Here is a 20,743-nt window from a genome sequence, read left to right on the forward strand (position 1 = left end):
GAGGATGCTCCATGAAGGAGAATGTGCCAGGAGTTTTCAGAAGCCATGGAAAGGGAAGGAGTCAGGCTGCCCATGTTTGTTCAAATCCAAAGGGATTCGAAGGCGTAAAACACTCCCCACATCCTCAAAACTCCAAACTGTGTCTAGAGGACCATGACCCAGAGGAGTACCAAGGACTGACCCTGCCTTTCCAACAGAACACAATCCCAGCTTGGTTTGTGCTGGAAGGGACCTTAAAGCTCCTCCAGCTCCAACCCCTGCCATAGGCAGGGACCCCTTCCACTGGAGCAGCTGCTCCAAGCCCCTGTGTCCAACCTGGCCTTGAGCACTGCCAGGGATGGGGCAGCCACAGCTTCTCTGAGCACCCTGTGCCAGCGCCTCAGCACCCTCACAATAAAGAATTTCTTCTTGAACCCATCACCCTTTGTCCTATCACTACAGTCTCTGATGAAGAGTCCATCTCCAGCATCCCTGTAGTCCCCTTCAGACACTGGAAGCTGCTCTGATGTCTCCATGCTGCTTCTCTTGTCCAGGCTGAACAGCCCCAGTTTTCTCAGCCCATCTTTGTGTACTTTCCATTTACTATTTAATTATTCATGGATTTTACCTTTGTGACACTGAAGCTCCTTCCCATCTGGAAGAGCCTAAAGGACCCCATGCACGTAAGAAGCCTCATCCCCCTCCCACTGGGTGCTCCTTGCCATGCCCTCTAACCCAGCTCTACCTGCCAGCTCACAGGGGCAAGGTGGCTTTTTCCTGGCTTTTTTGGCTTTCCTCTTGCTTCCCCTCATCAACTCCTTTGCCAAGCTGTGTAATTTTACTGCCTGGCTTAAGGAGCCAAGAACTACGTGTGCTGCTGTAAGCTGTGTGTTAGACATCGTGAAAAACATGCAGCTTCAGGGCTTTAGGAGCCAGCTCCAGCCAAACACCCACCGAGCAGCGAGGCCGCAGCTCACACTCTCTCCGGTTTCACTCATGGATGCTGGAACTCAGCTCTCTCCGGTGGTTGAGCAGGGATGGACCCATGGACACAGGGAGAGGATGCAGTGTCTCGTAGGCGGTGTGGTGGGAAGAGGTCCTACACCACTGACCTGCAGGCAGGGGAAAGGACTTGCACTTTCATCCTCCCTCCTCCTAAAAACCACAAGGTCCTTAGGGCATGGGCAGGCTCCAGCTTGATGCTTTTACAGAACCAAGAATAACACAGTCCAGACCTCACCTGTGGTCTGCAAGACCCTCCAAGACCTCTTCTTCCTCCTCCAGATATAACAACCATGTTTTGGATTTGATTTCCTCCTGAACACTGGGATGCTTCAGATTTACATGTACATTTTTGAGGCGCAGACCCCAATACCATCACAAAATCAGCCAAGTGGCATCATCAGACTCAAAATAAAAGAAACATTCATCAATGTGACCTGTAAAACACTGCCCACTGTGACTACCTGCAGCTGGATTTCTATCCCATTAAGTGAACATCAGATTCAACAGCCACTATCATAGACATGTCAAGAGACATTCAGTGAAAGCAACCCTATCCTTAGAATCAGAGATGTCCAGACCCCCAACCACTGGAAGTTTAAGCCTAAGGAGGGGGTGCAGACATCCAGCTCCACCCATGAGGATCCTGTCAAACACAGTTGTTCCTCTACACAGTACTATAAAGTGTGCATTTACCCCTCAGGAAGGATGATAGTAAGTGGTAGCAAAAGGCTTCAGCAAACTCTGAAAACCTCTAAGGACTCTTGGTTACACATGAGCAAAGGGCAAACTCCACTTCAGGCTTATTGGGAGGTTTTTGTGGCTCCAAGTGGCCATTTCTCACCAGCCTGGTTTTATGGGGCTGGAGCACAGAGTGGAGAAGGGAAGGAGCCGAGTTACAAGTCTCTCCTCCAGCTTTATTCCTGGCAGAGAATTCCTTTGCAGCAGTGCTGCTCAGCACGTCAAGTCTGGCACCTGCTTACAATAAATCCCTAACGATGCTGAAAAGTTAAACGTCCATTTAGGTTAATTTCTGAGTTAGATTTGGATTTCACATACTGTAAATGCTACAAAGAATGTTTCTGTGAAACAATGCTGTGTATTTGCCTTGGAGATCCTCAGTAATTGGCTGCCCTTCATCTAAGATTTCTTTCTAAATGCCAAAGGATGCTCTCAGCACAGACAGTCTAAAGGGGAGCCTTTGCCACCATCATCTGCTAATGCTTTCATGCCAGCTGAGAGCTTTTGAACAGGCTTCTTTGCAGGTGGGATGGGTCAATGCATTACTTTGGGACTCAGAAACCCAAAGTACTGCAAGGAAGATGCCTTATGGGGTGATGTCAACCTGTGCAGATGGGAGTTTGGGAGGCTTCACTTTTGGGACACATGGGATGGGGCTGATGGAGCCTGGCTGTAAAATCTTGGATGACATTTTCTCCCCACTCACCTTTGATCCTGGTAAACATGTTTCTGGGCCCTGCAATGGGATTGAGAATCTCTCTGTGTGCAGATGTCCTCCACAAACTACACCCACAGCTGTAAATCACAAAGTCCTCCCCAGTCTGGTGCTTAGTGACAATAAATAATGATTTTGCTAATGGGAACTGGCCAGTGTTCAACAGACTCCTTGATTATGTGTGTTGCTTTTTTTATAAGCAAAGACTATTTATATTCTGAGACTTGCAATAAGTAAAACTCTCTGATTTATTCAAGATCAAAACTGGGGCTGTTCAGTCTGGAGAAAACTGTGTGGAGACCTCAGAGCAGCCTTTTAGTATCTGAATGGGGCCTACAAGGATGCTGGAGAGGGGCTCTTCATCAGGGACTGTAGTGATAGGACAAGAGGTGATGGATTCAAACTGAAGACTTTTAGTGAGGTATAAGGAAGAAGCTGTTCCCTGGGAGGGTGCTGAGGCACTGGCACAGGGTGCCCAGAGAAGCTGTGGCTGCCCCATCCCTGGCAGTGTTCAAGGCCAGGTTGGACACAGGGGCTTGGAGCAGCTGCTCCAGTGGAAGGGGTCCCTGCCCGTGGCAGGGGTTGGAGCTGAATAATGATCTTAGGGTCCTTTCCAACCTAAACCACTCTATGATGAAAAGCAGCCAAAGGGGGAGATTTCTGGAAGCTCCAGCTACAGGGTATCAGAGCAGGCAGATCCAAAACAGATTGCAGCAGCATCAATGTACATGAAGCTCCAAACCCATGGTGTCCCAGCTCCTCAGGCTCCATGGTTTGGGGCTGGTGAGGACATGGGTGGGTGAGTGAGCATGGGATGGGGAAGGTGAAGGGATGCACCTACACAGTGAATGTTTCAATCATCATATCCCAAATCTCTTGCACAGAAGGAGGCCCAGGATGATCTGGCACACTGGGACCAGCACATCCTCTGTGGAACAGCCATCCATCCTTCTGCTCCAGCAGGCTGCCAAGCCCCTCCTCTCTGACGTTTCCAAGCTCACTAAGCCTTTTTCCTTACAACCATGAACTAGGCAAGAGAATAAGTTCACACTTCAAAAAAAAAGAGACTTTTTCCTTTAAAACACCACTTTTTTGGGTTCCTGACAAAGCAATATTCTCCATGCCAGTTGGAATCTGGAAAAACACACTTACTCAACCTAGCCACCATGACTCCAATAACAATTATAAAATGTCCAATAAAACTTGCATGTAATGTCAATTCAAATCTTGAAAAGCAGAATTAAGTGGTATATCAACATTAAACTTTATTGCTTCCTTTGCAGAGCAGGAGTATTGTCAATAAAAGTCATTCTGAATGAAGAAAAGGGCAGTAAATATTAAATAAACAGGTTTTTGTTGAAATGCTATAAATGCACCAGAGCTGCATTTTACACTGGGACCTTTCTCTCCTTTGCAGACTCCCCTCGTGATAGAAATAAGTCAGTAATTGCAAACTATCAATAAAGCACCAGTTAAAGGGTGGTTAGATGCATGCATTTACAATATGTCATTATGAGCCTTTACTGGATGTAGTTGGGTTTTCTCAGATCCCACTGGCTCCGTCTGAAGTCCCCCAGCACACAAACACTCCCACTGCTCATTAGGGACCCTCAGAGGGGCCATGTGGGTGCTGGAGGTGAGGATGTCTTCACTATAGGGGTGCTGAGGCGCTGGCACAGGGTGCCCAGAGAAGCTGTGGCTGCCCCATCCCTGCCAGTGCTCAAGGCCAGGTTGGACACAGGGGCTTGGAGCAGCTGCTCCAGTGGAAGATTGGAGCTGGATGAGCTTTAAGGTCCCTTCCAGCACAAACCAGGCTGTGATTCTATGACATTCTGCCCTGCCCCAAGACACAGAAGCTGTGTCAAAACCTGGAATTTGGTAATGTGGCTTTGTTTTCTGATAGGCCACTCACTGTGTTCTGCTCCCTTCTGGGTCCACCACCCTTGAAAGAGCCTTTGACACCCTCCCTACACCACCTTACACACAAAAGTATTTCTACTCACAATTCTTGCTTGCTAATCTGATCCTCACCATGTCTCAATATCTGCCTGCTTCTGCAACAGCAGATGACAAGAGACTGGACGTTTTGTTTTGTCCATGAGACAAAAGAGCAGTGTTTTTATGGTTGGGCCAAAGATATCCCTCCAGTGACACTCAAAATCTCAGCGATGCCTGTCACAAACACAACTGGCACATGGTGCAATGCCCAGAGACCTCTTTGAGTCAGACCTCTTCTGCCCCTCTTTCTCAGCTGCCTGAGAAAGATCCATCCCAACAAACCAAACCCAATGCCAAAAGGTGTGCTGAGGATGCAGAGGCAGAAGCTCTACATTAAGCACACAATGAGACATGTTTCGAAAGAAGGAGTGGGCATCTCTGCAAGGTACACATGCAGGAGCTTCTGTCCTCTGACTTCAACGTAGATTTATTTATGTGCGAAAACCACCCAACATCCCAAAAGCAACTGGAATATAAATGCCATTATTTTCACTACGAACCCTGCCTCAGAAAATCTGGTGGTTGTAAAAAACAGTTCAAACATCTTCAGAGATAAAGAACAGCCCTGGAATGTTAAATGTGTATATATATATAAATCCCTTCAAAGGGTGAATGATGTCTGTAAAAATTAGTTTTTGGAGAGATTGCAAGTATTCATCCCAGCCGTCCTGGGCTGACATTTCTCTGCCATCCATATGAGCAGAAACCAAACCAGCAGCTGAACCATACTATGAGCAGCTACACCAGCACAAACCACCTGAGAGCCAACAGCTCAGAGCTGTGAATCATCCTGATTCACTTGAGCCTGAACCCTTGACCTGCCAATTGAGTCAGTTCCTTTGGATGCTGCTCCAGGAACCCCACATGTGCCCACATCCTCATGTGAGGACAGTGTGTACACCTCAGTCACCCAAGTCCCAGCCACCCCACAGCCAGGCAGGAAGCACAGGAAGCAGGAGAGATGTTACAGGCTTCCAACTCTCTCTGCTTCATCCTGGGTGAAGATGGGATCCTTTGGAATCCAACCCACGAGCATCTCACCTGGAAAAGGATCTGCAGGAGGCCATGAGCGATGCACATCCGCCGCCCCAGGAACAGGAAGAATGGCACCACCAGCTCTATGAAGTGATTGACCAAGGTCTCGAAGCGATGAAACCACCATGGTGAGCGATGCATAAAGTAAGCAACAGGGTTGGGCACTGGCTGCGTCTGAAAGATGGAGAGGAAGAGAATCAATCCCCCTCCAACACTCATTATTGAGGGAGCTACAGAGCTCTTGGCCTTTTCCCTTATGTCTTTCCCCACGTTTACTCACAGGAGAATCATCCTTTGCCTCTGGGCACTCGTTTCTCTTTAGACAAAATTACTTAATTAATATTTTTTTCATGCAACCCAAGGAATCTTTAAGCCAAAAGATCTTTTAAAAAGCAAGAGTTCCAATTCTCTCTTACTTCACAACTGAACCCCAGTTATATTAAATTAAAGCACTATTTAATACTGAAACGTTACACGTAGCTCGACCCCGACGGATGTTCAGTCGCTCTGCATGAGTGCTGCAGAGCATCAGAGCAGTTAAGCAGATACAGAAACGGAGAGAAAGATTTTCTCAGGGTCACACAGTAGGTCAGAGGGAGGCAGGAATGGAAACCAGATTTCCAAACCTAGGAGATATCCTTTCAAAATGTTTGAATTCGAAATACATGTAGTGGTGGAGTTGCTTTCCAAACTTGTAATTGGGGAGAGGGAAGCGTAATTCCTCTAAACATGCTATCCTGGTGAAGGTATTTACATACTGGCCTTGTGACAATATTATTCTTCTATCAGCCTGACATTTTTTGACACTGGGAGATCTTCCCTCCAGGATAATAAAGCTGCAAACTTCACAAAGGAAATAAACCCAAGCCCTGATATGTCAATATCTGTCCCCCACGAAGGAAATTCTGCCACTTCAGCATAAAGAATGAAGGTCATTTCACTTTATCTTTGCCTATCTGAGAAGCTCAAATCTGTTGGAATTGTTTTAAAGCTGTGACAAACAAAAATAAGGGGATGAAGACACAAGTTTTAATTGAAGGAGACATAACACATCTTTACATTATTTGTAGTTAAATCAAAAATACAAACAAACCAGGGGAAATACTGTACTATGCATGGCAACCAAGCATGCTTCCACTGCCAAATCCCACAACTATTGTAATTCCTTATTAGCAAAGCTGGGATTAATAAAGTTGTTGCTTTATATGGGTTTGAGGCTGCTGTAACCCCTTAGGACAGGAGACCGCATCCTTCCTTCCTCGGACAGCGGCGCCGGATGGAGCGGTGTCGGGGTCACGGAGCTCTGCCAAGTCCACTCCAGCAAGGGGGTGGGAGGTCAGGGCAGACCCCCGGGTGCCACTGAGGGTCCTTCCCCTCCACATGGGACCTGTTTTGAGTTAATGTGCTTGTTGGACTGCTCTGAGCATTCCCAGAACATCAGGGAGGCTCACAAAGAGATTTTTTTACCTTGATCCCAAATTGCTGAGAAATGCTTTTATCCTTCCAAACAGGCAGGTTGCTTCCTTGGCTTCTGCTGCTCTGATTCTTAAGGAAAACTGACCTAGATGAGGGATCAGGCCTACAGGTTATAACATTTAGCCTGAGATGAGCTGGTTTCCAGCGTGTAACTTCCTGATCCCAACACACTGGAGCTGCAGGAAGGCGGCATTCCTGCTTCTCCTCCTGCTAGTTTCCTCATTGACACATGGGGACCATGAAAAATAGGCAGCAGTACACATTTAATCACGTACCTATATCTGTCATTAAATCTCATACTGTGATGGCACTGAGCAGTTATTCATTTGATTTCCCGGCTTTGCAGGGCTAGGCTGACACCGTTTAATGTTCAAGCAAAGACCATCCTTAGCAATTGAATGTGCCATTTGGTTCCCAAATCCCCTCCATAACATGCTCATGCTGATGCCCTCGTCTATCAAAGCCAACTGCAACCATCAAACACTGCTTGTTGATTTGGGCTGGGACTCAAGACATCACTCCCCAATCTGCTGTGCTCAAGGGCAGAAAGAAAATTCTTGCCTCTAGCCCTAAAATGGTTTGGGTTGGAAGGGACCTTAAAGCTCATCCAGTTCCAACCCCTTCCACTGGAGCAGCTGCTCCAAGCCCCTGTGTTCAACCTGGTCTTGAGCACTGCCAGGGATGGGGCAGCCACAGCTTCCCTGGGTTGCTCCCACAAGCAGAAGGAAGCTCTTGGACTGGGCTCACACAGCAGACACGTTTAAGCCAGAGTGGGAACATACTTTTAGCAGCAGCCTAGTTCTTATCCTGAAGCAGAAATGGGGAAAAGGGAGAAGCAAAGCACAGAAACCTGGTGTGGGTTAATAATTCACTCCCAGGTGCTATAGCATCACCATCCTTCACCCTATCAGCACCAACACAATCACAGTGTCAGGGGGCAATGCTATGTGACAGGCAAGATAACTCAGATGACAAGCAAGAGTGAAGTCTAAACGAGCAGCAGATACACCATAAATAACACACAGGTCCTCAGCATTTGTCTCAACAGAGGGAGAGAAACACTTTGATAAGAGCAGTGCTGGGACCCTTCCTCCCCACCACTGCTCCGGTATGTAAACCTTGACTGTGTAGAACAAAACACAGTGATAGAGAAGGGAATCACATGTATCAGAAATTCATTAGAAGGCTGCTGGGGGAGGAGAGCACTCTGTGTGTGTGTGTTCCTCCCAATGCCTTCCAGATGCTGTGAGCCACGGGTACAGCATAGCACCCGTTTCCCGGGAAGAAAGCCCTGTTTACTCTGGAAGGGGAGCCGAGACAAGAGCAAAGACCCAGAGTGATGTGTGAATCACCACCCTGCTGCACAGACACCTGTGATGCTGGAAAGCTTTATGGGGTCTTTTTGCATGCAAGCTGACCACCGTCCAGGGGTGCTGGGGCATCCAACATCCTGGCCAGAGCGTCCCACTGCATCCAGATGGGGCTGGGGAGAGCACCTGAAGCACAATGCTGAGGTTAGAGAAGAAACGTGCCCAACACAGGCATGCTTACTGCTCTCCAACTGTACTCGTATCATAGAATCCCAGACTGGTTTGGGCTAGAAAAGACCTTAAAGCTCATCCAGTTCCAACCAGGACATCTTCCACTGGAGCAGCTGCTCCAAGCCCCTGTGTCCAACCTGGCCTTGAGCACTGCCAGGGATGGGGCAGCCACAGCTTCTCTGGGCACCCTGTGCCAGCGCCTCAGCACCCTCACAGGGAACAGCTTCTGCCTAAGAGCTCAGCTCAGTCTCCCCTCTCTTGGGCAGGTTAAAGCCATTCCCCTCACCCTGTCCTTACAGGCCCTTGTCAAAAACCCCTCTCCAGATTTCCTGTCCTATGGAAACATCGAAGCAGTGTTGAAGGCAATGTGTCAAAGGCTGGGAGGAGGGAAAAGCATTCCAGACTCACTTCACCTACTGGTTTCACTGGGGATTTTGAGCTTTACACTTTGCTTTGTGGCTGTTTTGCAAGGAGAAGCATCGAAGGAAGCAGCCAGAAGTCTTCCTGCATTGAGAACTGTGAATTCCTGACACACAGACACAGAATCACGCAGCTCCAAGTCAGATGCAGGTAAATAAGCAAGCCCAAGGCAGAGAGGAACAGAGCAGAGCCCTTGCCTCCAACAAGCCCTGTTTCTGGCTACCTCTGTGAAACATAAAATGTTTTTAAATCAAAAAGCGATTAGCAAAGCCCAGCTTTATGTGTCAGCACAAGGTGCAACATCATAAACCTTCTGCCTCCCTCACACCTCCCGCAGCCGGAGAAACACAGTGCTCTGCAAATGGGGTTGGAACTCAGATGGGGGAAAATTAATTCCATAATTCACAGGGCAGATTTGTAACGTGTGACTGTGGGGAGACACTCGGGGGGGCTGCATGAATTGGGGGTCACCAGCTAAGGCATGTTCTCTGGCTTGTATCGACCAGGTTTTATGAGGGCTGGGAACAGAGTCTAAAAATATGCACAATAAACTGGGCTTTTCTCCCTAAGGGGTCTATGGTTTAATTATGTTCTTAGTGAGAACCATTAAAGTGCTAAGTACCTGAAGACTCCTAATTTACTAAACTATACGCTACTAAAACCCAACAGAAGGCTATTATACACCAGAGTAAACGCTCTTCTCTGGGACTGTAAATGCACATGGTCTCCTCTCAGCCTCCTTATTGGTGTGGCATTACATAAACTCCGACAGAGTATTTAATCCCACTGTTAGATATCCTAACCTAGCCTAAGGAAAGCTCCAGGTCTCCTATACATGTGTGTGAAAACAAGCCCCACATTGTCCTTGAACAACCCACTGCTCAGGCAGGGCTGGGCATGTTATTGCTACAGCGTGAGCAGCACAACTCTCATGCACTTAAGTGTGATGTTGGACAGGGAAGACCCTGTCCTCTCAACATCACAAATGAGGAGAAGCCCACAGATACATCAGATAAGTTTTATCCTTTCCAGTGACGGGTTTTTACCTTCCTTCACAGTAAACCCCATCAGAGCTTTGGGAGCCTCCGTTGTATCTGCTCATATCTGCACCTCAACAGTTCAAACTCACAATTTCAAAGACCTGAATGAATCAGCTTCAAAAAGGTGAACAAGAACTCCATTATTCGACCTGTTTAAGGTAAACTCAGATTATCTATTGATTCAGATAACCCAAAGTATACCTGGCATTAGTATTAAATCAACACTAAGGACAGCCTTTCAAAACATCCCCTGGGTGCCTGTCACAGAAATCTGGGTAATAACAAAGCAAGCCCTAATATTCCTATACACTCAAGATGCTCTCGTTTCTTCTGCCATTGAAAGGCACCTATTTAACCAAAATACTCAAATCTGAGTGCACCTAATAGCAGAAAAAGCTTGGAAAAAAAAAAGGAAATGAAACAAAAGCAAATATGAATAACTGATGAGAGGAAGCAGCTATTTGGTCAAAAGAAACAGGATTAACTTGGCACAATGAACACTGCACTAGCAGCTTGAGGGCACCGGAGGCTCCAACAGTCAAAAGGGAAGGAAGCCTCTGGCACAAGAAGAAAGGTGTGAAGAATGTCCTTGCTCACTGTAGGGGGTTGGATTAGATGGCCCCTGAAGGTCCCTTCCAACCCAAAATATCCTATGAATCTAAGACAACCCTGGAAAACCAGGCTGTGAGGTACTCTGAAGGTTTTCCTGAGCCTTTGTGAGAGGTAAAGATGAACTGTAAAGCACAAGTTCCCCAGCTTCCCAAGGAACTGAGGCATGAACTCATCAAATAAAAGCTCTTGATTCTCTTGTACTTTGGACCAAAAACTAAAAAGGATTCTCCATCACAGAGCATAATTTGATCAACATGATCCAACAGACTGTTTCCCTGCCAGCCTATTCTGCTTCAGATCTTGACCCTTCCTCCTTACGCATCTGCAGATCAAAGCTCCACGTTCCCAAACCCGAGCAGAAACGGCTTCTTAGCCCTGTGCAGGAGAGCAGGAGGCAGAGAGGAGATAAACTGGGTCACTCACAGCTGCTGGGAAGTGTGGGAAGATGTGTGTCTTGACTGGAGTCAGATCATCTCTTGCACTATAGTAACCAGCAACTGCAAACCACCCTTCCTCATAACAGGGGGAGATGATGGAGAGCTGCTGCTTCCTCGTGGTGAGGCTCTGTGGTAGGAGCTCTACATGCGCAGCAGCCTTGATTGATGAACAACACAGTGATTTTGCATGAAGATACACATGTAGGCAAGGGGTTTGAAAGGAAATTGAGCAGCAAACTGCTCAGCCTCTTGTGTAAGCCCCAGCGGTACCCTGTGCTGCGTACATTTTAAACACGCATTCATGTGCAAGGCTCCACGTGCGTGCTCACATACTTCATACACAACAGCTAACCAGTTAAAAATATGCCCTTTGAAGCTTTCCAGTTATTAATACGATTCCAATCCAAATAAATCCCTAAGAAATAAGTGAAAAAGTTGTATTTATTTTACAATGCACAGATCTAATGTCTGAGTGGGTCACAAGGGGTCGGCTCTTCAGTAACGCAACATCAAAATAACTAAGTCTTGAGAGATGTATTGAAAAGTTCCCTCTATGTCCTTGCTGGGCAGAGCTTCCCTTGTCCAGTCAATAGTAATATTCAGTTCATAGAAAAACACACTGGAATCTGCCTGCTTTAAGACAGCAACCCAAGCCAAGGAGATGTGTGTTTGACTCGGTGCCAGCACGACCATAAAATGTTGGCAATTTAGTAGAGACGTAGTGCCGCGCCACTCTCCCAAAGGACCTAAATAAACTTCAGATGGAGAACATATATTTTTACTCTTTATATATATAAATCTGCTGTTTCATTTTTAACTCCTTTCCCCAACCATTCCCTCTGTCTACAGGCGTTCAAAGCTGAAACAGGTCCCTCCTGCTGCCGGCTGAGCGAAGCCTCAGCAATGAGAAGTTAAAAGCATGAAAAATCAGAGAAATGATTCACGTCTGGGCCTTGGGTTTCTTGGGGAGGGATGGCTGCACGTGAGGCTGCGCACGCCGCAGGGGAAAGAGGCTTGGGAGAAAACTCCGCTGTGCAATTTCATGCCTCGGCATTGTAAAACATCCCAAGGAATTCTTTTCTGCCCTGTTCACAACATTGTACTTGCAAGGTTACCAGCGGAGGTGAAACCTTCCTGCCACATCCTTGCCATTCAGCTACAAAGCCAAGCTCTGCTCTTGAAGACTCAGTCCTGATTTAACACCAGTGAGGATGGACCTGATCAGGGGGACAGGGAAATGACAGATTTGGGAATTCCAACATGTTGCATGGGGGCAGAGGGATCTATAGCTGCACTGTTTGCTTTTCCAGGCTGCACCCTACCTCCTGGTCAGAGCCATCCTTCTCCAATAACAAAGACCACATTCCCACAGCCCACAGCATACCTGTTTATTGACACTACTCCTCCATAGCGTGCCTCCGAGCTGCTGGCTGTACATAGAGTTAATTGTGGATGTGTTACAGATTCACCTATTTATTCTGTACATTCTTGGAGGAGTCCAGAGCTAAAATTACACAAGGAACCACTGAGCTGTTCAGGCTATTTATTTGTTCAAAACCCCTTTAAAATAATTACCAGGGCCTGGAACAGACATCTTGGCTCTGGTGGGACCAGAAGAAGCTGGTGAAACCAACTGTGGGACATTACTGCCTTTGAGGAGAAGGCTTGTTTGTTAAGAACACCAGAGATGGGTCATATTTGGTTTAGGGAGTGGACTAGGTTGGAAGGTACGTGTGGAAGAAACAGGAGCTAAGGGCAATACCTGCTTACTATGAAGTTCTCAGCCCAAAGGCAACAGGGGAGCTGCAGCAATCTTTACAATCATGGAATGGCTTGGGTTTGAAAGGACCTTAAGATCACCCACTTCCAACCCCCTGCCACGGGCAGGGACCCCTTCCACTGGAGCAGCTGCTCCAAGGCCTGTGTCCAACCTGGCCTTGAGCACTGCCAGGGATGGGGCAGCCACAGCTTCTCTGGGCACCCTGTGCCAGCACCTCAGCACCCTCCCAGGGAAGAGCTTCTGCCTAAGATCTAACCCTCCAGGTCTGATAACCAGTTGCCATCAGATGGTGCTTTCCTGATGCATCTCATACTCTGAGATTTCCTGACACAGAACCATGTTCCCTGGCTGGGGCTCTCAGATGGAGCTCACCTTTCCCAATGGATCACGAGGCAGGTCTCTCACCAATATTTTAAATTGCCATTTAAGAACATATTGCAAATGTGATCCTTTAATTGGTCACTCTTATGACTCTCTATTAGAGAAGACAAGTTTTTCCACACAAGGTAAATCCCTGCAGAAGCACTGAAAATGTTTAAAAACAACCCAGTCCTGATCTATTTATTATATATTTCTCTCTATATAAATAATTTCATGAAAAGGAACGTACTGAGTGGAAACTCCATTTAAAATGTGATCCCAGATGGTGGCAAAGCTCTAAAATTGCAAGGCAACATGTAAAGAAAGATTAACGACCTCAAACAGGCACAAATTTATGAGGTGAAAGCCCCTGTAATCCTAGAGAAAAATGATACCAAACCTTAGACTAGACAGCTAGAAAATACCTCTGCTTAGTTCATGTGGCCTCTGCCATTTTACGTTTTCTTTCAATACACATTAATTTGGGGTTCATTTAGTCCTTTCTCCTGCAGGGCAAAGGTATCGCTTTGGTACATGAGCACGATGAGGGATTTGCCAGCTCGCACCAGGTACCCCCTTACCAGGTAAAGCAAGTAACAGCTATGCTGGCACATGCTGGGAATAAGCATCTGAAAGGACAGAAAAGAGCCAGCACACCACATCAAGCACTTATCATCACCGCAAGACCCAAAGCCCCACCATTAAGTGGACTGAGATGACAGTTTCCAACACTAAAGCTCATGCAGTTCCTCATTCTACCCAAAACCACAGTATTTTGAAGGAAAGGATGTCACCATTTCACCCCAAAGAGTATTGGTCACCCCAGCAAGCAGCACCTTCCATGCTGGTAACTGTAGATAGGGCCAGATGGGACCTCTGCGTCCCATAGCCCATTTCCCCTGAGATCTTTGGCACCACAAAGATCCCCTTGTTCATCCTTCTGATGATTCCCTTCTGTGACCTCTGCAAAGCCAATTGCATGGTCTTCTCTGGACCATTCTACTACAATACTTTTTCTGCCAGACTTTCCCTCTAACTGGGATTTTCTGACCTTTCCAGCAGAGTTTCTGGCACGCTCTGGTCGATAACAGCCATGGAATAATATCAAAATCTTTATGGTGTTAAACCAGGGCCAACAAAAGGATATTCAGTCAGCACCACACAGCAAGACATCACAGACCCCACACGGCTGCTTTGCTGAGCTCACAGCTTCAAACCATGGTTATTCCCTGGTTTGCTGTGACCCGTGGATGTAGCAGATAAGCAGAGAACTTCAGATGCAGCACCAGGACACTGCCTGCTATAGTACATGGGCAACCATAGCCTATAGGTACAAGAGGGATGAGGATGCATGAACCAAATAAAGGTTTCTGGCTCCCATCAGAAGCTTCTCCTTTTTCAGGGATATACCTAGAAAGCCAAATCCATTGCTGCAGAAAGAGAGTGTTCATTCTGAACATCTTTCCAAGCATCTTTGCAATGGCTATGCCTGCTCAAGCAGACCTGGAGACCCCAGCCTTCAACCTACCATTCATGATTAAATGCGTACCGCGGCTGCTCTCCCAGAGGCCCTCATTACTTCATTTCTTTTCCCTTTTCAGAAGTCCAGTGCTAACCCCAGGATCATATCTCCTTCAGAGGGCTCTTTTTTTTGGTGTGTGCTCATAAATACATCGTTCAGCACCAGGCCAAGGAACACACGGGCAAAACCCATGGGCAGCAAACGCCAGCAAAGCGCCGGCTCGTGCCTGTGTTTGCATTAGGCAGTTTCGTGGCTTGGACATTTACACTTGGGTTAGTTTGGGGCTTTTTTTTTCCCATAACTTGAGACAAACAGTGGGATCTTTCATAAAACCTGTTCACAAAGGGTAAATTGTGCCATTAGGAACCGACTACCTGGATGGTCATTTGAATTCTCCGAACTGGAACGCCGCGGCACTCCATGCCAAATCCAGCGCCTTGAGCAGGAGGGGGAACTCAGCGTCATGGGCTGCCTGGTTTAACTCTCCAACTGCCCAAGTGACAGAGTGGGATCAGCATCTTCTGTCTCAAATGTGGGTGTTTCAAGCACCCAGCTGGTTTGAGCAGTTGTTGGAAGTGAAACATCCACAGGCTGGAAAGGGGCTAAGGGTATGGTGAAGACATCCAGGTGCTGGGCAGCTCTGCAAGTCTCAGTCTGGGCTTTACTGAGAATACTTTGAGCCAAGTCAGAAATAGGAGAATAATGTAAACTGAAACTTTCATATTGAAATGAAACAAAAAGAGGGATCCCAACACTGACCAGATGGTTTTGCAAGGCTGGTAAGGGTGAAACAAGTTGAAGATGGTCATGTCCCCATCCACCCTCCTGGATGTTTTTACAAAGAGCTGCCACATGTTCCTATAAAGCTGTAACTTAAAACATCCTTCCAAAGTAACACAATCTCCCCCCCCCCCCCCAAATGACTCTTCACTCCATTGGAAAACTGCAAAAAAATGGATGGCTATCTATAGGAATAAGTGTGTAGCCGAAGAGCCACAGCACAGAGCCTTTGAGAAGCCCCGGGCAAGGCTTCTGGGATGGGTAACATCAGTGAAGTCTGCTCCATCATGCTCTAGTTGTTGTGGCAGCAAATTAATGCATTTTTATTTCTTTATAACCTGGTCATTAAAGGCAAGATGAAAATAAACATCCTTGGGATTTGAGAAAGTACACAGTATGGAGCTACTCTACCCTTCTGTACTGAGAAGTAGATTGAAGTACTACCTGGAGCAGGCAGATGTCTGTGCTCCTCTAGACCTCATCTCTTTGCTTAAGACACTGAAATAGGGATTTCTAACACATGTTCTCGTTTCACAGGTTCTTCCAGCCCATTTTTCAGAGTAACCCCTGACAATTCTCCCATGTACATTCTCCAATGTATTGACAGGTCTGGCATGGTTATAACAAAGATGTAAATTTGGTTTTTAATCCAAAATGGCTATGCCAATTCAATCCAAGTTGAATATACAGATAAAATAAGATGTGATACAGCTTACCCCTATTTTCCTCTAGAAACTACACTGGTATAAACACTATTCCTCTGTAGCTGAATTAGTGCAGCTCCTGGATACACTGTAAGCAGGCAAAAAGATGTCTCCAAGATTGATTCTTGGTCAAAAGAGCCTTTTAAATGCACAGATAGATTACTCATCCCTTTCACTAGACACCTTTTCACTGGATGCTCACACTAAGGCTGCAGATCACTTTACTCTGCTTGAGGCACCAGCTCTACAGAACAGGATTCAGACCTGAATCTCCTGTTCATCTAAGGCCACTTGTAGGGCAGGATGGAATAAAAATAATCCTGTTTGTTTCCTAGGGAATAAAAGGAAGAAAAGATCTGCCAAAGCATGAGAATCTGGGAAGCAGCAAGTGTCACCTCCTGCCATTCTCCCCCACTCACACATCAAAGAAGGAAAAAGCAGGTAGCTGGTCCAAAGATGTAGCCAAAAGCTTTGCAGAGCTTGCTTCTGTTTTAAGCTTTCTCCCTAGTAACAAAGGATGCAGACTGGAAGAATTTAGGACAAGTAAAACGATTCACAAGAAAGCTCTTTGCCATCAGGAGGTGATGACTAAACTCTTTCAACAGTTGGATGAATCCAGCAGCCAGTCCTGCTCTTTCTTGCCAATGAGCTGCACCTCAACAGCCATTTAACAGGAATTGCATCTTCCTGCACAGAAAACATTCAAAGAACTACTGTTTTTATAAATTAAAGGGTTAAAATAGTGACTTCTTACAAAGACAAGACCATTTGCTAGGAAGTAATACAGTGACAAAACTAGAAATATTCTGCTAAAGCCAGGGAACAGGCTTGGGCATCTTTGGACATCAGGATACAAAAGTGAGCTTGTTCTAAATGTCCTCATCTTGCTCAAGGCCTTCATTGGGTAAAAATACTAACTCCCTATATTTTTAAGGACAATTTAGGAATGGGAAGTTCTACAGAACACCCTTAATGACCCTGGTGGTTTACCTTCCAGAACAAAAACGTGACAGACTTTCAGCAGCACGTGTGTTTTAAACGAGAGAGACCTGAGGTCACCGGAGGGGATGGGTCAAGACTCTCCCACCAGCACCAAGCCACGTGCATCTGAACACTCATATCCTTTCGCCTCAAGGTCCATCATGTACCACACTTGTGTAATCCCCTCGCTTGTTTTGTAAGTATTGCTTGTTTCTATGCTTTCCTAAAGCAAATAAATAAATCCCATCGACAGATAAATTCCACCCAATAAATGTGTTGCTCCGTTATCCCTGTGGACATAATAAAGCCTTCACACTTGTCCCGAGTTGGAGCACTTGCAAATCATCGCTATAAGACTGCCAACCTAAGGCAAATGTCTCAATTTTAATAAAGCCTTTTACCTCCTTTCCTAACACTAAATAACATCCCAGAGTAGGAGCTTGGAGTCTGAGCAGCCAAGAGGGATGGCAGCCCCCTTGCTCCGGCTTGGTGCCGCAGTGCCCGTGCTGCCTGGTCCTGGTACTGCCGCTGTGGTGTTTACCCAGGCTGAGGTTTGGGGCTGGATTTCTCACATATTCCCATACCACTGGCACCAGCCCATCTCCCCCCGGGAGAGACACGCGCCTGCCCCAAACACTGTGCCCATTGATGCTGCTGGGCTGGGGCGATGCCGGGGCGGCGGCAATGGTGGGGGGGGTGTGTTTGCCTGATGAAGTTAGGTTCTTGCTGGGTATTTAATATTCCCCGTCATGCAGGCCTGGTTCTCCTTGAGCCTGCCTGTCAGTTAAGCCCAGGGATGTTTATTTTAACGGCCACTTGTGGTCAAGGCTGGTGCCAGTTGTACGGCATCGGTTACGCAGATTTAACACTGGGGACTCGGCCCCCGGCTCCCAGAGCACAGAAGGCAGCCAGGGCCGCCCCAGCCTAATGTGAAACAACTGAACTCTTCCAGCAGTCCCTGCTCCAGCTTTAACCCTTGCTGAGCAGGAGCTGGGCTGGCTCACCCACAGCTGAGCCTCCCTGCTGGCTATAGATGTGCCTATGTCCATCCCACTGGGCTGTGTCCTTTCTCCTGCTCCCCAAATCCTCCTGCAGCAAAAAGTCTTGGGGTGATGATCTGAAAGCTGTGAGAAAATGTGTTCAGCTGCTTAAGGAAACAGCTTTCTGGGGAAGGAGAGGTTCTTTATTGCTCACATGGATTTATCATTACCCCAAAGGCACAGCAAACTTCTGCTTGGCATCTCTGCCTGGTGAAGCCCTGGCCACCACCACGTCCCCCTGCACCTACAACTGGGTGACACAAAGCCAAGCCATCCACTCACACCCTCCTCCAGAGGACAGGAGCCTGGCTTCACCCTTACTCCCCAAACCCAAGCCTCATGGAGAGCATCACAACACGGTCCCTGCCGCTATGCAAGAGCCAGGAGTATGCTAAAACATAAAATAAACTGTGGCCTGCAGCAAAATTATGCATCATTTCTGATCATCTGGATGGTCTCCAAGATGCTAATCAGCCCCAGATTAAGCCATCAACCAAACTGATGAGCAATCACATTCTGTCAGTACAGCTGGACATCATTACTTGGGAGCTGATCTTTCACCAGAGAGGGAAGGCTGCTTTTTGCCATTGATCAAACTGGAAGAGAGGGAAGTGGGAGGACTACAGAAGACCTGCACTGAGTTGCCATGGTCTCTCCACTCCAGCAGCTCCAGCTCCCTGCCCTACATGTGCTCACCATCCCAATGCAAGGACCACTTCCTTTAGCACAGACGCTGCTGCCATGCCAGCCCCAATCCGTCAGGAAACGAGTGCTCCCGGTCTCCAAGCAGGCACGTGTGTAAGTGTTTTGCTGAGTTACTAGATGTCAAGAGGCAGATATGTTCTCCATGGAGAACCATCAGACTGTGGAAGTGCTGTAACTTGACAATCACAGATACTGTTAATAGCTATGTGGGACAACAATTAACAGAAGCCTGCTAATGGTGAAATACAGAGGAAATCTCAGCACTGCAGTGCTCAAATCCCAAGTTCATTTGTTGGGAATTTGTTAATGGGAACAGATTCAAGGCTTGTTCACAATGTAACCCCACTGGGTTTGCAGTTCTAGCTGAGACCAGAACTGTTCTCTAAGAGTTAAACTATTTACAACTGGAGGAGAAGCAGTTTGGGTGTCTAACAGGGAGATATGTCTGGAAGAATCACTATAAACCACTCACCCTGGATTCTTGCTTTAAAAATAGTGAAATATTTAAATAGAATATATGAATGCTAGCAATTTTAATTAAGAGAAGGGTTTTTTTTGTTCATGAACTTTAATACAGCTAAAGAGAAAATAACTAGAGTTGCTGTCAGGAAATTTACTCTTTCCAGATCTCAGGCATGGATAACACAGAACCGTGTCTCCAAACAATTCCTTCCCTATGGTTTTCTCATCTGTGTCAGTTTTTCCATAGCCAATGCACCCCACATTTTATTAGGCTGTATTGAGATATGAGAGGGTCCCACTCTTCCAGCCCTCCCCAGTGTCAGTGCACATCTGGCTGCCACTGGGAGCCAGCACTGGCCCAAGTCCTCCCTCCATAATACAGCAATAGATTTTAAGTGATGATCTTCATAGAAAGCCTAAGAAGTGAGGACATAATTCACTGCGTACAGCTGAAACTCTCCCATGTGTTATATAGGTGACTAATACCCCAGTGAAACCTCCTCTGGTAACTTGACATACAAGGAGGAGTTTCTCCTCTCAGTAATTCCTTTGCTGCTTTTGTTGAACCTGCACCAAGTGCCTTCCTCAAGCCCCATTACCAGTGATGAACAGCTCATTTCTAACCCCTGCATTTGCAATGTCTTTATCAGCTTCTGGAATCATATGTAAAATCACAGATTAATACAGAATCAGACTGGTTTGGGCTGGAAGGGACCCTGAATATCATCTAATTCCACCCCCTGCATAGGCAGGGACACCTTCCACTAAATCAAGTTGCTCCAAGCCGCATCCAACCTATCCTACAAGAAACCATCCATTTCAGAGCAGGTGAGCACGGTGATGGAGATGAAACAAGAACACAAGCTCAGACGCTTTATAACAAACCCCTGGGAATACGAAGGCAAAGCTGTGTTGTGTTAAAACTCAAGACTAATTTCAAGTCTTGTTCCTTAGTGCAGAAGCTGGAAACAAGCCCAAAAGTGAACGGCAGAGGGGAAAAAAATAATAACCAGGCCAATTGTATATTTCTCCTGGAAATTCCATGTCGGAATGGACCTCGCGACTCACACTCACAGGCTCCAGTTTCAATAAATCAACACAGCGTGCAGGGAACAGTAGCACGAGTCTTTCTGTCTTTCCATAATACACCCAGGTAAAATCACCGTGAAGCCAAGAACAAAATGCCCATTCTTCCTGGTGCTTGGCAAGGGGACAAATTACTTTCTGCACCTCTCTGTGTTGAAGGACTCGTTATTAAATGCAGTCTAAGCTGCCTTTCCAGCTGTACTTAAATCAAGGGCAAAATAAAGCCAACGCCACTGTCCACAAGAAATTCAGAGAGCAAAAAGAGCAGCGTTGGGATGAGGCCACCCCCACGCACGTCTCTGCCTACCCAAGTATTTAAATCGTGTG

General features: G+C 46.7%; 1 protein-coding gene across 2 annotated transcripts in view; it reads right to left on the minus strand.

Moving 5' to 3' along the window:
- LMF1 (lipase maturation factor 1) overlaps positions 1-20,743 on the minus strand; it is a 182,816-nt gene that overhangs the window by 53,310 nt on the left and 108,763 nt on the right. For both annotated transcript variants that reach the window (XM_034065788.1, XM_034065789.1), the window contains one exon: positions 5,477-5,644. In XM_034065788.1, coding sequence (XP_033921679.1) covers positions 5,477-5,644 — 168 coding nt within the window. The remainder of the gene's footprint in view (positions 1-5,476; positions 5,645-20,743) is intronic.

Source organism: Melopsittacus undulatus, chromosome 8 (genome assembly GCF_012275295.1).
Source record: "Melopsittacus undulatus isolate bMelUnd1 chromosome 8, bMelUnd1.mat.Z, whole genome shotgun sequence".
NCBI lineage: Eukaryota > Metazoa > Chordata > Aves > Psittaciformes > Psittaculidae > Melopsittacus > Melopsittacus undulatus.